This window comes from Hyla sarda, chromosome 5 (assembly GCF_029499605.1).
Source record: "Hyla sarda isolate aHylSar1 chromosome 5, aHylSar1.hap1, whole genome shotgun sequence".
In the NCBI taxonomy this organism is placed as follows: domain Eukaryota; kingdom Metazoa; phylum Chordata; class Amphibia; order Anura; family Hylidae; genus Hyla; species Hyla sarda.
In genome coordinates this window covers 216,570,857-216,585,774 of record NC_079193.1, presented here as the reverse complement: position 1 = coordinate 216,585,774, position 14,918 = coordinate 216,570,857, and the positions used below count along the sequence as shown (strand labels likewise).

At 42.1% G+C, this 14,918-nt stretch overlaps 1 protein-coding gene across 1 annotated transcript in view; it reads right to left on the bottom strand.

Annotated features, from left to right (window-relative positions):
• The window catches only part of LOC130273790 (collagen alpha-1(XXI) chain-like), a 98,006-nt gene that overhangs the window by 16,309 nt on the left and 66,779 nt on the right, over positions 1-14,918 (bottom strand). The window contains exons 19-21 of the mRNA XM_056521120.1: positions 13,355-13,408; positions 8,132-8,185; positions 7,974-8,027 (exon numbers count right to left, since the gene is read on the bottom strand). Of these exons, the coding sequence (XP_056377095.1) occupies positions 7,974-8,027; positions 8,132-8,185; positions 13,355-13,408 (162 nt within the window). The remainder of the gene's footprint in view (positions 1-7,973; positions 8,028-8,131; positions 8,186-13,354; positions 13,409-14,918) is intronic.

The following is a 14,918-nucleotide window of genomic DNA, read 5'->3' as shown; positions in this document are numbered from 1 at the left end:
CTGACCAACATCTTTCTATACTTGCATACAAGTGTTGTGCTCTGAGCATAACACCATCCGGTAGTCAATTTGCAACCCAATCCTTGAAATTCAATCCCCACAGTCTTCATGGGGTGCACTACTGTGTTTTCTTTCCTGTTTGGTTAAGAGCCGTGATTGGTTGTTATTGTATGAAACAAATATAAGACACATTTTTCAGATAGATTAATAAATCTGGGCCAATGAATCTCAGATAAGACTTATATGAGGCAATAGCAAATAATCACTGACTGCTTTGTGGAATTGGTAATACCTCAGAAAGATATAATGGGGGAAATTTATCAATCAACCTGAAACCCTATTTGTCTGGTTTTTCCCTTAGCAACCAATCACATCTCAAATTTCATATCTTGATGAGCTCTTTTAAAGTGAAAGTTGAGCTGTGATTGGTTGTCATGGGAAAAAAAACAGACAAAACAGACAATTTTTAATTAAGATTGTGCTCTTAAAGGGATTGCCTGGTGAATTATTTGTATTTGTAATTACACTGCTCAAAAAAATAAAGGGAACACTAAGATAACACATCCTTGATCCGAATGAATTAAATAATCGTATGAAATACTTTCGTCTTTACATAGTTGAATGTGCTGACAACATAATCACACAAAAATTATCAATGGAAATCAAATTTATCAACCCATGGAGGTCTGGATATGGAGTCACACTCGAAATCAAAGTGGAAAACCACACTACAGGCTAATCCAACTTTGATGTAATGTCCTTAAAACAAGTCAAAATTAGGCTCAGTAGTGTGTGTGGCCTCCACGTGCCAGTATGACCTCCCAACAACACCTGGGCATGCTCCTGATGAGGTGGCCTAAAGCATCCGCCAACTCCTGGACTGTCTGTGGTGCAACATGGCATTGGTGGATGGAGCGAGACATGATGTCCCAGATGTGCTCAATCGGATTCAGGTCTGGGGAATGGGCGGGCCAGTCCATAGCATCAATGCCTTCCTCTTGCAGGAACTGCTGACACACACTCCAGCCACATGAGGTCCAGCATTGTCTTGCATTAGGAGGAACCCAGGGCCAACCGCACCAGTATGTGGTCTCACAAGGGGTCTGAGGATCTCATCTCAGTACCTAATGGCAGTCATGCTACCTCAGGCAAGCACATGGAGGGCTGTGCGGCCCCCCAAAAGAAATGCCACCCTACACCATTACTGACCCACCGCCAAACCGGTCATGCTGGTGGATGTTGCAAGCAGCAGAACATTCTCCACAGCGTCTCCAGACAATGTCACGTCTGTGACATGTGCTCAGTGTAAACCTGCTTTCATCTGTGAAGAGCACAGGGTGCCAGTGGCGAATTTGCCAATCTTGGTGTTCTCTGGCAAATGCCAAACGTCCTGCACGGTGTTGGGATGTAAGCACAACCCCCACCTGTGGACATCGGACCCTCATACCACCCTCATGGAGTCTGTTTCTGACCGTTTGAGTGGACACATGCACATTTGTGGCCTGATGGAGGTCATTTTGCACAGCTCTGGCAGTGCTCCTCCTTGCACAAAGGGGGAGGTAGCAGTCCTATTGCTGGGTTGTTGCCCTCCTACTGCCTCCTCCACGTCTCCTGGTGTACTGGCCTGTCTCCTGGTAGCGTCTCCATGTTCTGAACACTATGCTGACAGACACCGCAAACCTTCTTGCCACAGCTCACATTGATGTGCCATCCTGGATGAGCTGCACTACCTGAGCCACTTGTGTGGGTTGTAGACTCCGGCTCATGCTACCACTAGAGTGAAAGCACCTCCAGCATTCAAAAGTGACAAAAACATCTGCCAGGAAGCATAGGAACTGAGAAGCGGTCTGTGGTCACCACCTGCAGAACCATTCCTTTATTGGGGGTGCCTTGCTAATTGCCTATCATTTCCACCTGTTGTCTGTTTCATTTGGACAACAGCATCGGAAATTTATTGTCAATCAGTGTTGCCTCCTGAGTGGACAGTGTGATTTCACAGAAGTGTGATTGACTTGGAGTTGCATTGTGTTGTTTAAAGGGGTTATCCACCATAAGGTGATTTTATTATGTAGCTGCCAAACATTAATGGACATGCTTAGGAAGGATCTGTGCATGTCTTGGGTTAAATGTCTGTGCTGTGAGATTACCATAACACTGTGGCTAGCTTTTTGTGAACTGGTATTTTCTGTTTAACTTTTCAATTTTTGATTACAAATCCTATAATTCCATTTTCTTCCCTCCCACACATCACCCCACCCATTGAAACATAAATGAGCTGCATCCATCAAAGACCTGTGGTTTTCAATCAGGGTGCCAACAGCTGTTGCATTAGTTGCAGATTGATCTCTCTCCCACCAAGCGATTGCTCCACCCATTGAAGCAGAACAGGCTCCCTGTCATCAGCTGCATTGCAACCTGGGAAAAATCTGAGACAACAGTCCCTTTGTATGCTGTTAAAAATAAATATTGGGGTGAAAATCACAGAAGAATTGTGAGAAAACTGTCACACACAGGTACAGACACTATATTATGAACTACACTAACTTTACCACCCCTGTAGCATAGTCAAATAAAAAAAAATCCTGGAGTACCCCTTTAAGTGTTCCCTTTATTTATTTTTTGAGCAGTTTATGTTCAGGGTTGAATAAAAACATAGAAGAGAACGTACGGTCACCGGCTGGTGCCTAGTCTTGCTGCTTAGTGATTGCTGCTCATATAGTCTAACCTGAAGGCACTTTAACATACAACACGCATTCCCAATAATTGGCCCGGGTAAAAGAGCTAGGTTAAATTTATCAAAACCTATAGAGAAAGCGTTGACCAGTTGCCCATAGCAACCAATCAGATTGCTTCTATTTTTAACCCGTCCAGGACAAAGGGCATACAGGTACTCCCTTGCGTCCTGGTACCTAAAGGGTACCTTTCATCAAAAAAACTTTTGATATATTATAGATTAACCCCTTAAGGACCCGGGGGGTTTCCGTTTTTCCACTTTAATTTTTACCTCCTCACCTTTAAGAAATCATAACTCTTTCAATTTTGCACCTAAAAATCCATATGATGGTTTATTTTTTGCACCACCAATTCTACTTTGTAATGACATCAGTAATTTTACCAAAAAATCTACGACAAAACGGAAAAAAATCATTGTGTGACAAAATTGAAAAAAAAACCACAAATTTGTAAATTTTGGGGGCTTCCGTTTCTATGCAGTAAATTTTTCGGTAAAAAATTGCACCTTCTCTTTATTCTGTAGGTCCATACGATTAAAATGATACCCTACTTATATAGGTTTGATTTTGTCGTACTTCTGGAAAAAATCATAACGACATGCAGGAGAATTTATACGTTTAAAATTATCATCTTCTGACCCCTATAACTTTTAAAATGTTTCCGCGTACCCGGCGGTATAAGGGCTAATTTTTTTGCTCTGAAGGTACCATTTTTGTATTGATCTGACTTTTTGAACGCTTTTTATTAATTTTTTCATGATATACAAAGTGACCAAAAATACGCTATTTTGGACTTTGAAATTTTTTCCGCATACGCCATTGACCGTGTGGTTTCATTAACAATAGATTTTTATAATTCAGACATTTCCGCACGCGGCAACAATACCACATATGTTTATTTTTATTTACACAGTTTTTTTTTTAATGGGAAAAGGGGGTGACTTTTATTAGGGAAGGGGTTAAATGATCTTTATTCACTTAACTCTGCACACACTGATCTTTTACATTGATCTTTGTTATCCCATAATATAATATAGATCAATGATTCTGCTCTGGATCTCAGGCACTGAGCAGTCATTTGGCAATCGGACACCAGGAGGCTCGTGTCCTACAGCTGCTCGTGTCCCGAACAGCCGCCTGAGCTAACTGGCAGCAGTTTAGATGCGGCGATCAACTTTGAATGCTGCTTCTAAATGGCCCCTTATAGAAAGGGAGCAGACTCAGGGCGTACAGGTACGCCCTTGGTCCTTAACAGGTTAATGTATGCTGAATAACTTTCCAATTGCATGTTATTAAAAAATATGCTTCTTTCTATTTAATTTTCCACTTTGAAAAAATGACCACTATAGGTCTCTCTATCAGTCCTGGCTGCTAGCCCTTTTTATAGATTTCAGACTCATGCTGGAGTCCTAAATCTCAGACTGTAGCCGGGACACAGACAAGCTCAGCACTGCTCCCTGCCTGTCAATCAGACAGGCAGGAGCCAGCGCTGTGCTCATAGCACAGCAGGGCATACTACTGACTTTGCCTTACTGCATGCCCTCATTCATTTTACTATCTGAGCTCCGATCTTTCTTCTCTCTTCATATGCAGTTGTAAACAGAGAGGAGAAGATTCAGAGCTGCCAGCTGAGTTTGTCTGTGTCCCGGTTGCAGTCAAAGATTTAGGACTCCAGCATGAGTCTGAAATCTATAAAAAGGGCTTGCGGCCAGGACCGGTAGGGAGACCCCTAGTGGTAATTTTTTCACAGTGGAAAATTTAATAGAAAGAAGCATATTTTTTTATAACATGCAATTGGAAAGTTATTCTGCATACATTAATCTATAATATATCAAAAGTTTTTTTGAAAGGTACCCTTTAAGGACTGATTGCGTATCTGTACGCCCTGGTCCCGTTACTGGGGTTTAAACAGTTCTCACAAGTGGAAAACTGCTTCAAACCACTGATCGGCCTGATGCCCAGCATTAACCCTTTAGACGCCACGATCGAAGTTGATCAAGGCGTCTAAAGTGCGGGGTTAACGGTGCTGGTAGCTCAGCAGAGGTCCCGATCAGCTGGGTGGATGGCGGGAGGGCGCTTACCTTCCTCCTTGCTGTCCGATCAGTCCTCTGCTGCTCCCAGCAGCCATGGCAGGCTGGAGCAGCAGAGCACCAATAACACTGATCAATGCTATGGCATAGCACTGAACAGTGTATGCAATCTTCAGATTGCATGGTATAGTTTCCTATGGAGACAAAAAAAAAAGTGTAAAAAAAAAAGTTAATAAAAGTGAATTAACCCCTTCCCTAATAAAAGTTATTAACGAATAAAAGAATTAACCCCCTCCCTTTTCCTATTTTTTTTTTAAATAAAATAATGTAATAAAAAATAAACCTAATGATATGCTTATTTTTTATTACATTATATGTCTGAAATACTAAAATATTAGGTTATTTAAACCGCATGGTCGATGGCGTACACATAAAAACCACCAAGTCCAAAACTGTGCATTTTTTATCACTTCATATGCAATAAAAAAACTAATAATTAGTCAAAAAGTCCTATCAAAATAAAAGCCCTCATTTAGCCCCATATGCAGAAAAATGTAAAAGTTATAGGGGTTAGAATATGACAATTTTAAGTAGTAAAATAAAATAAAACCTACATAAATTGGGTATCCTTGTAACTGTATGGACCTACAAAATATAAAGGTGTAATTTTTACCGAAAATTGCACTGCGTAGAAACAGAAACCCCCTGAAGTTACAAAATTGCAAGGTTTTGTTCAATTTCACCCCACAAATATATTTTTTTATTTTTTACTGTAGATTTTGTTATTAAATTATTGATGTCATTACAAAGTACAAGCCCTCATATGGGTCTGTAGGTGCAAAATGGAAAGCGGCATGATTCTTAGAAGAGGAGGAGGAAAAACGAAAGTGCAAAAACGAAAATTGGCCTAGTCCTTAAGGTTAAAATGGACTTCATCCAGGGCTAAAGAGACCTGTGAAAAATAAAAGAAGCAATTTGATTGGTTGCTATGGGCAACTGGTCAACTTTTCTCTGCACAGGTGATGAATCTCCCCCACGGTGTTCAGTCAGTTGGCTTATTGGATCTTTTGTGCAGCCATGTAAATTATCGCTATCGGCTGCACATATGTAAACAGGGGATGTGCAGCTGACAGTGATAACTTTAATAGGCGCATAAATGATATAGTGATGGTTCATGCGGCCCAGCTGCACGATTTAGTGAGCCTTGTTAAGGCTCAGCAAACAAACGCTGAACACCATGATCTTGCCTTCTGTCCGCTTGTGTAAAATGCCAGTTATTGGCTCAGCAGGCATTTACTATGTGTTCAGAGAAGAGCAGGAAGTGCTGAGCACTGGGGTCCAGGATCATTGGCATGGCACTGAAGGGGGATTAGTGCTGGTGAGTACATAAAAAAAAATCATGTACTACCCTAAAAACAATTGACATTTGACAGTGGTCCCTCAACATACGATGGTAATCCGTTCCAAATGAACCATCGTTTGTTGAAACCATCGTATGTTGAGTGATCCGTGCAATGTATAGTATAGGAAGCTGTACTCCCCTGTCCCCGCCGCTCATCACCGCTGCCCTGGATGTTGTCCTCCACCGCTGTCGCCACGTCCCCGTGGTGTCCCCGACGCTCCGGACATCTCTGCTTCCCCGGGATCCTCGCTCTCCGCGGCCTTCGTCACGTCACTACGCATGCCGTCCCGTCATCCAATAGGAGCTGCGTGCGTAGTGACGTGATGAAGGCGGCAGCGAGCGAGGATCCCAGGGAAGCAGAGATGTTCGGAGCGTCGGGGACACCACGGGGACTTGGCGACAGCGGTGGAGGGCGACATCCAGGGCAGCGGTCACGACGATGGAGAGCGTTTGCAATGGAGGAGATCATGAAGAGGACGCGCCGGAGCCCCGAGGACAGGTAGGAGACCATCACCAGAGCACACGGGGCACCGAAAACGGCTATCCGGCGGCAGCTGAAGCAGTCAGCGCTGCAGGATAGCCATTTATGCGATGGCCCCGACATACTAAAGCATCGTATGTTGATGCTGCCATCGCATGTTGAAATTATCGCATGTCGGGGCCATCATAGGTCGGGGGTCACTGTACACGCTTTAACACTTTGTTTTAGGTTGAACCTAGACTGTCCAGAGTAGGAGCTGTAATTCCTGACATGGACAGAGGTGTCAGAAGAGAGCACAGTGGTCAGACTTGAAAGAACTTCACAACTTCCTCTGTAGTATACAGCAGCTGATAAGTACTGGAAGGGTCAAGATTTTTTAATAGAAGTTATAACTCTTTGGCACCAGTAAATTTGAAGAAAAAATAAATGTTTTCCACCAGAGTACACCTTTAACTAGAGTGCATTTTTGATTCTTTAGTAAATTAGGTAAAATTGTAATAAAAAAATATGATTTGATCATAAGTTCAATGGATTGTTTGAGATTTAGTCAACAAACAGTGTTACGTAAAAGTGTTACGTAAATAAGGTAACAGAATGGGTTAGTTTTATATGGTGTAATCTAATAAGGATACACATTAGATAATATCTCTCTATCTGCAAGAACTAAATGTAGCTAGAATAATATGATGTGAATGGAAGATTATCTATATTAAAGGGGTATGCCAGATTTTTTTTGACTATGCTACAGGAGCTGTAAAGTTAGTGTAGTTCATAATATAGTGTCTGTACCTGTGTGCGACAGTTTTCTCACAATTCTTATGTGATTTTCACCCCAATATTTATTTTTAACAGCATACAAAATGACTGTTGTCTCAGATTTTTCCCAGGTTGCAATGCGGCCGACACCTAACTCACTAGTCAGCTGATGACAGGGAGCCTGTCTGCTTCAATGGGTGGAGCGATCACTTGGTGGGAGAGAGATCAATCTGCAACTAATGCTGTAGGCACCCTGATTGAAAACCACAGGTCTTTTGAATGGATGCACATTTATGTTTCAATGGGTGGGGTGGCTGATCTGTGGGAGGGAGGAAAATGGAATTATGGGATTTGTAGTCAAAAAAGAAAATTCAAACAGGAAATACCAGTTCACAAAAAGCTAGCCACAGTGTTATGATAATATCACAACACATCCATTTAGCCCCAAGACAAGCGCAGATCCTGCCTAAGCATGTCCATTACTGTCTGGCAGGTACGTACTAAAATCCCCTTATGGTGGATAACCTCTTTAATTTAACACAGGAGGCCCTTATGGAGACAGCTTTACTTACTTTCATTCCAAGGAGCCCTTGTGGTCCTGGAAGCCCGTGGTCACCTTGTATGCCCTGTCATACATAAAAGTAAATGTGACAAAAAGGAAAATGATCAAAAACAATGAAAAAATAAATGAATATTAAAAAGTAAACTAATAATGTATGTAGCATTTTACTTTTGGCCCTTGAGGTCCTACTGGTCCTGGAAGTCCAGGTGCCCCGCTTTCACCCTTAAGGGAATAAAGATTATGTTACCAGTAAATGAAAATAATACAATGTTGATGTAACAATTGTGAACTTCATAAATTCATACATTTACCACACTGTGGCAGTATAGGCCAGTCAATAAAAGCTTATATACAGATTATGATTCTAGTTCAGAAGCTAATTGCATATACCACATTTTTGGCTACTCAAATAATAGGTAATTTATGGTACAGATCATTGTTTGCCTGGCTAATGCACATAAAGGTGCACAGCTACACAACAACGTTTGAACTGTTTATTGCTCAATCACTTTATGTAAGAAGCAATACGGCTTTAAATAAACCTGCATATTTCAGAACTTACTGTACTAATGTAATGTTATTAGTCATACTGCCTAGATCTCTCTATAGCAGCCGAGCTGTAGCTGTGACATCCCGTCACACTCTCTGAAAGCCATCTGCTTAATCCCCGCTTCCCCCTCCCCTCCTGTCTGATAAGGACCAGGTCATTGATGTGAAGAAGGGGAGCTCATATTACTGCTCAATATATTTTAAGGCAGCAGGTAGCCTCTCAGTCACAGTAGTTGTCATCAGAACAGGCTCACTGCTGTCTTATCTGAAAAGGTTATGGTACTATAATATAGTCTCTGTGCTGCTATATCACTATGGGATGACACTGTGATGCCATTATAATAAATACCTGTGATATAGGATGATTCAAAAAGGATAATGCAAAAGTAAAGGCCTGATGAAGTTATGTTAGTGGTAAATCGCAAACAAAATGAGGCTGACTAGTATGGAACTACAGGTGACGCAAACCACAGAATGGCATATCTTCATACAAACGTCTGCGTTGTAAGCCACACAGGTTACTTCTTCAGGGAGTGAACCCAAATGACCAGCCAAAACATTGTGCCGACTTGTGTTCTGTGCAATATGCAGGTGCAAAGTCCTCTGTGCCTTCTCTTTTTTACAAAGACAATGGCCCTGATTTACTAAATCCTGAATGTTTAGTGTGTGGAGGGTTTTTCTTTTTACGCCCACCAACATTCACCAATGTTGCCCTTACCTTCACAATCTCCACCCTGCAATTTCTTTTCTGGGGCTATATCAAGGACTAAGTGTTTGTGCCCACTAGCCACAGGATCTGAACGACCTGAGACAACTCATCACTGAACACATGTCTGGATAGAACTGGACTACCACCTAGACATCTGCTATGTCACAGGTGGAAATCAATTTGACAATTAGCGCAATATTTCTCTACAGGTCTATGTACCTAAGACTCAGCTACAAAGCTCTATCCAGTTCAGGAAAAATACCCCTACATAATCCCAACTCTCTGGGCCTCAGTACCCGCAGAGTATAATCTCAAACGAAAATACTTTCATGAAAAGCCATGAATGATTTCCAGTTCCTAGAAAAATAGTCATGGAGATTAATCTAAAGTACCAAGTGAACCGAAACGGGGGTGGTTGGTGTAAGAGCACAGCATGACTCAAGCTACTGGATTTTGGTAAGCAATTAAGTGCTCGTGGTCCTGAAGCCTTTTAGACTAAGATTGAGATATCTCCTGCTGCTTTACCCTCTCAGCTAAATTCTAGGTCAACTCAGTAAAGTTCTGCCTTTGGCCCACCAACGCTGTCATTGGGTCCATGTCTGTTCTAGTAAAACAGTGATGGTGCTGCTTGTTATTCCGTCACATGGGCAAGAGTGCAACCCTAATATCACCCACAATCTCTGTCCCGGCCTTCAGAGACATGTCAAGAGTTTTGATCTTTTGGGATCTGGGTGCTGAAACCCCACTGATCACTAGAACAAGTCAGAAGAAGCACTCAGCAAAGCACTTCTCTCCCTGTCTCTCTCCTTGTTGCAGGAGACAGGTTCTATAGAGAGTCTTTGTGCCTGTCTCCTGCAGCAAGGAGAGAGACAGGAAGAGAAACGATTTGCTGAGCTCTTTCCCCGCCTTGTTCTACCAATCGGTGTGGTTCTCAACACCCAGACCCCAACTAATCAAAACTTTTGGCATATCTCTATATAAATACAACTGATGTAGTCTTCCTAGAAGACTTGGTCCTAGGCCTCCCCATGGAATAAAACAAAACACGTATATATCTATATATATATAAAACTCAATGTGTGTATGTATGTGTGTATGTTCCAGCATCACGTCCAAACGGCTAAAGATATTAACATGAAACTTGGCACACATGTTACTTATATGCAACAACAAACATAGGATAGGTAATTTAACCCTTACTCACCCCCATTTGCCAGGGGCGGGGTTAATGTTTAAAGTCCCATACAAGACTATGGGAAATATATGTTACTGCATAACTTCCAAAGGGCTGGAGATATTTTGATAATACTTGGTCACATGTTACTTATATGTCCACTTAAACTATAGGATAGTTAATTTAACCCTTAACTACCCCATTTGTGAGGGTCAGGGTTTTTTGTTTAAAGTCCTATGCAAATCAAGCGGTGCTCCGGTACTCGCTGCCATTGCAGCGTTTTGTGTGCATATCTATCAACTAACTCATCCGGTGGTCTCTCAAGCTAGCCCAATATCCACAAAAGACCGTTGCACCCAGGACCTTATGGGGACAAACGGTGGATAACTGGCTGCATAAGCTACTATAGAGACACTGGCAGTAACACCCTGGTCATAAGTTTGGTCTTTTTGTACATAATTTGTTTTAATTTGGAGTACAGAACATCTGTGTCTCCATATAAGAGATTGCTTTTCTGATACTCGTTATCTAACATATAACGCTGACTTATAGTCCCCTGATGAAGTGGGGGGAACAAAGTTATTTACCAGTTCCCCCCATGGAAACGCGTGGAAACCAATATCTGATTGGAATTTTCCGTTTCTAAAGTATCAGTCACGATATGGTTTCATGTTGACAACTACTGTTTGTTACAGTCTTGATTATGATACTAGGTTGATATATGAGCGCCATATGCTAATTAGTAGCTCTTAAGTGTTGATTTGATTGTCTTTTTGCTTGGTTGCACTATTTGAGCACTATAACTTGATAAGTTTAACATATTTTAGCGACTAACAATTAAAAGTTATATTTTAATAAGGCACCTCAGCCCTATATAGGGACCACTTTCTTTATTTTCTGTTCTATTGCCGTGAGGTATTATTGAATTTGGGTAGATGTATGGCCTGTATATCTCATACATTAAAATTACTTTAAGAAATTTATGTTCCCACATAACTTCCATAGGGCTGGAGATATTTCAATACCTGGTACACATATTACGGGTCGGGGTAGGAGGTCGGGATAGGAGGTCGAGATAGAAGGTCGGGATAGGAGGTAGGGAAAGGAGGTCGGGATAGGAGGTCGGGATAGAAGGACGGGATAGGAGGATGGGATAGGAGGTCGGAATAGGAGGTCGAGATAGGTAGTCGAGATAGGAGGACAGGATAGGAGGACGAGATAGGAGGACGGGATAGGAGGTCGACATAGGAGGTCGGGATAGATGGACTGGATAGGAGGACGGGATAGGATGTCGAAATAGGAGGACGGGATAGGAGGTCAGGTTAGGAGGTCGAGATAAGAGGTCGAGATTGATGGACTGGATAGGGGGACGGGATAGGAGGTCGAGATAGGAGGTCGGGATAGGAGGTCGGAATAGGTGGTCGAGATAGGTAGTCGAGATAGGGGGACGGGATAGGAGGACGGGATAGGAGGTTGGGATAGGAGGTTGGGATAGATGGACAGGATAGGATGTCGGTATAGGATGTCAGGATAGGAGGTCAGGATAGGAGGTCTGGATAGGAGATCTGGATAGGAGGACGGGATAGGAGGACGGGATTGGAGGTCTGGATAGGAGGTCGGGATAGGAAGTCGGGATAGGAGGTCAAGATAGGAGGTCGAAATAGAAGGACGGGATAGGAGGTCAAGATAGGAGGACGAGATAGGAGGATGGGATAGGAAGTCGGGATAGGAGGTTGAGATAGGAGGTCGAGATAGGACGGGATGGGATAGGAGGACGGGATAGGAAGTCAGAATAGGAGGTCGAGATAGGAGGATGGGATAGAAGGATGGGATAGAAGGACGGGATAGAAGGTCGGGATAGGAGGTCGGCATAGGAGGTCGGGATATAAGGACGAGATATTGGGTTGGGATATGACAACAATATATGAGGACGGGATTTAAAGTCAAAAGGTTCCTCTGTTGATTTTCCTCCACAAAAAGGATAAGAAAGGGAAAATCGGGCAACGCCGGGTACTCAGCTAGTATATATATACAGGACTATCATTTTCCAGTTTAACAAAACACAAAAGATTTCAGCAGTTGGATAAAACTCCACTTTATTGTCTATACATTAAAATACCATACATTTGTGGACAGTAAAAAAGCAAAGGACTGGAGAAACAAACAATCAATGCATTTCCAGCAAAACTAGACCCTAGTTATGCTCTTGACTGTGTTACCGAGTGCTGTGAATAGGTGAATTAACAATCACATTGCTTTGTAAGTATCACATTAAAGGGGTGCTCCATTGGAAAACTTTTTTTTTTTTTTAAATCAACTGGTGCCAGAAAGTTAAACAGATTTGTATGGCACCTCCGAGCGCCATACACCTGCGCTGATGCTGAGACCCAGCAACCCGTGAACCGGACCCCAAGACGCAGCTATCTCCGCCAAGCGGTGAGTGCACATACGTACTCTTTAATTTCTTAGATTTGTACATTAATTCTATTAAAAAATCTTAATCCTTTCTGTACTTATTAGCTGCTGAATACTACAGAGGAAATTCTTTTCTTTTTGGAACACAGTGCTCTCTGCTGACATCACTAGCACAGTGCTCTCTGCTGACATATCTGTCCATTTTAGGAACTGTCCAGAGCAGCATGTGTTTGCTATGGGGATTTTCACCTACTCTGGACAGTTCTTAAATGGACAGATATGTCAGCAGAGAGCACTGTGCTTGTGATTCAGCATAGAGCTCTGTGTTCCAAAAAGAAACAAATTTCCTCTGTAGTATTCAGCAGCTAATAAGTACTAGAAGGGTAAAGATTTTTTTAATAGAAATCATTTACAAATCTGTTTAACTTTCTGGCACCAGTTGATTTAAAAAAAAATATGTTTTCCACCGGAGTACCTCTTTAATATACATTAAACATTGTAACTATGTTTTATATTATAGAGACTTCTAATTTATGAGAATTACCTTAAGGCCTGGAGGTCCAATGGCTCCTTTTGGTCCTGGCATTCCCCTTTCTCCCTGCAAAAACATGTTATGGGATTTAATTAATGTTTCTAATAAAAACCTACCTCATATTTATCTCATGTACCTCAATGTATCCCTAACTTTCATTGCTTTTATTTTGTGTTTGTTAAAACAGCATTACACAAAAAGCAAAGAAAAGACAAAAACATGTGTCTGCACTCACCATATTGTTGTAAATATTGTCGGACTTTATTGTAGCATGTCCATACATCAAGCAAACTTCACCAGGCGCAAGGAGGGAAAAAGGCTCCAAGCCTGGAGCAGGGGCGTATCACTGGAACAACAGCAGCGTTTCGCGTCATAGACGTATCTTCTAGGTTCCGGAACCGGAAGCTGCGTCTGTGATGTGTAACGGTGCTGTTGTTCCAATGATACGCCCATGCTCTACGCTTGGAGCTGCTTTCCCTCCCTGCTCCGGGGGAAGTTTGTCTGATGTATGGACATGCTACAATAAAGTCCAACAATATTTACAACAATATGGTGAGTGCAGACACATCTTTTTGTCTTTTTGTGGAATTGCTATATACCACTAGTGTCTGGCACCCCATTACTATTTTCACCTGGATTTCCTATATCGTGCTTAGGAAGGCTATTACTGAGAGTGTTGCAGTGCCCATCCCTCCACTCTTTTGTTCTACTTTAAAACAGCATTACATTTTCAAACGTATACCACCTGATTCATATAGAAGTGCCCCATTTATAGTTTACTGTAGAAAGGCTTTCTAATAAGCACCTCACTCCTGTAATCATCTGCTGTAGTTTGGGAACCATAATCTAATCAAACTACATCCATTGCCATACCGCCATATCAATGGACATCATCAGTTAGGGTATCTATTAGACCAGACTAATTCTTTCATTAAATCTCCTTCTGCAATCAAGGATAAATATTTGCACCTAACCTGAGTCCTAATACTGTTGGTTATTTAATTTGTCCAGTGTCTTGTCTAGTAATAATCCCATCTTAAAGAAGCATCCCAGGGTTTTGTGTTGCTTATTTAATGCACACTCCATTCTAGTATTCCTGCAGTGCTACATGTTTTCTACCAGCTCTGCCGCATCCATACAATTCAGTGCTGTAGCTGGTCATGGGACCACCAGTCTGACAGCCAGAAAATTACAGTGCTTAAAGGGGTTATCAAGGGAATAAAATGAATCCCCTATTCACAAAATAGTGGTTAAAGGGGTATTCCAGGAATGTTTTCTATTTGACTATGCTACAGAGGTTGTAAAGTTAGTGTAGTTTATAGTGTCTGTACCTGTGTTTGATGGCTGGTCTTGCACTTCTTATGTAATATTTGCCCCGATGACAACAAACAATGAGTGTCGTCTCAGGCTTTCCAAGGTTGCAGTGCGGCCCGAGACATTACATCACTAGTCAGGTATGAAATGGAACCTGCCTGTATTTCAATGGGTGGAGTGACCACTGGGTGGGGGAGAGATCATTCTTCACAGGGCAGCAGGGAATTGTCCCAGGTGTGCTGCAATGGGTGGGGTGGCTGAT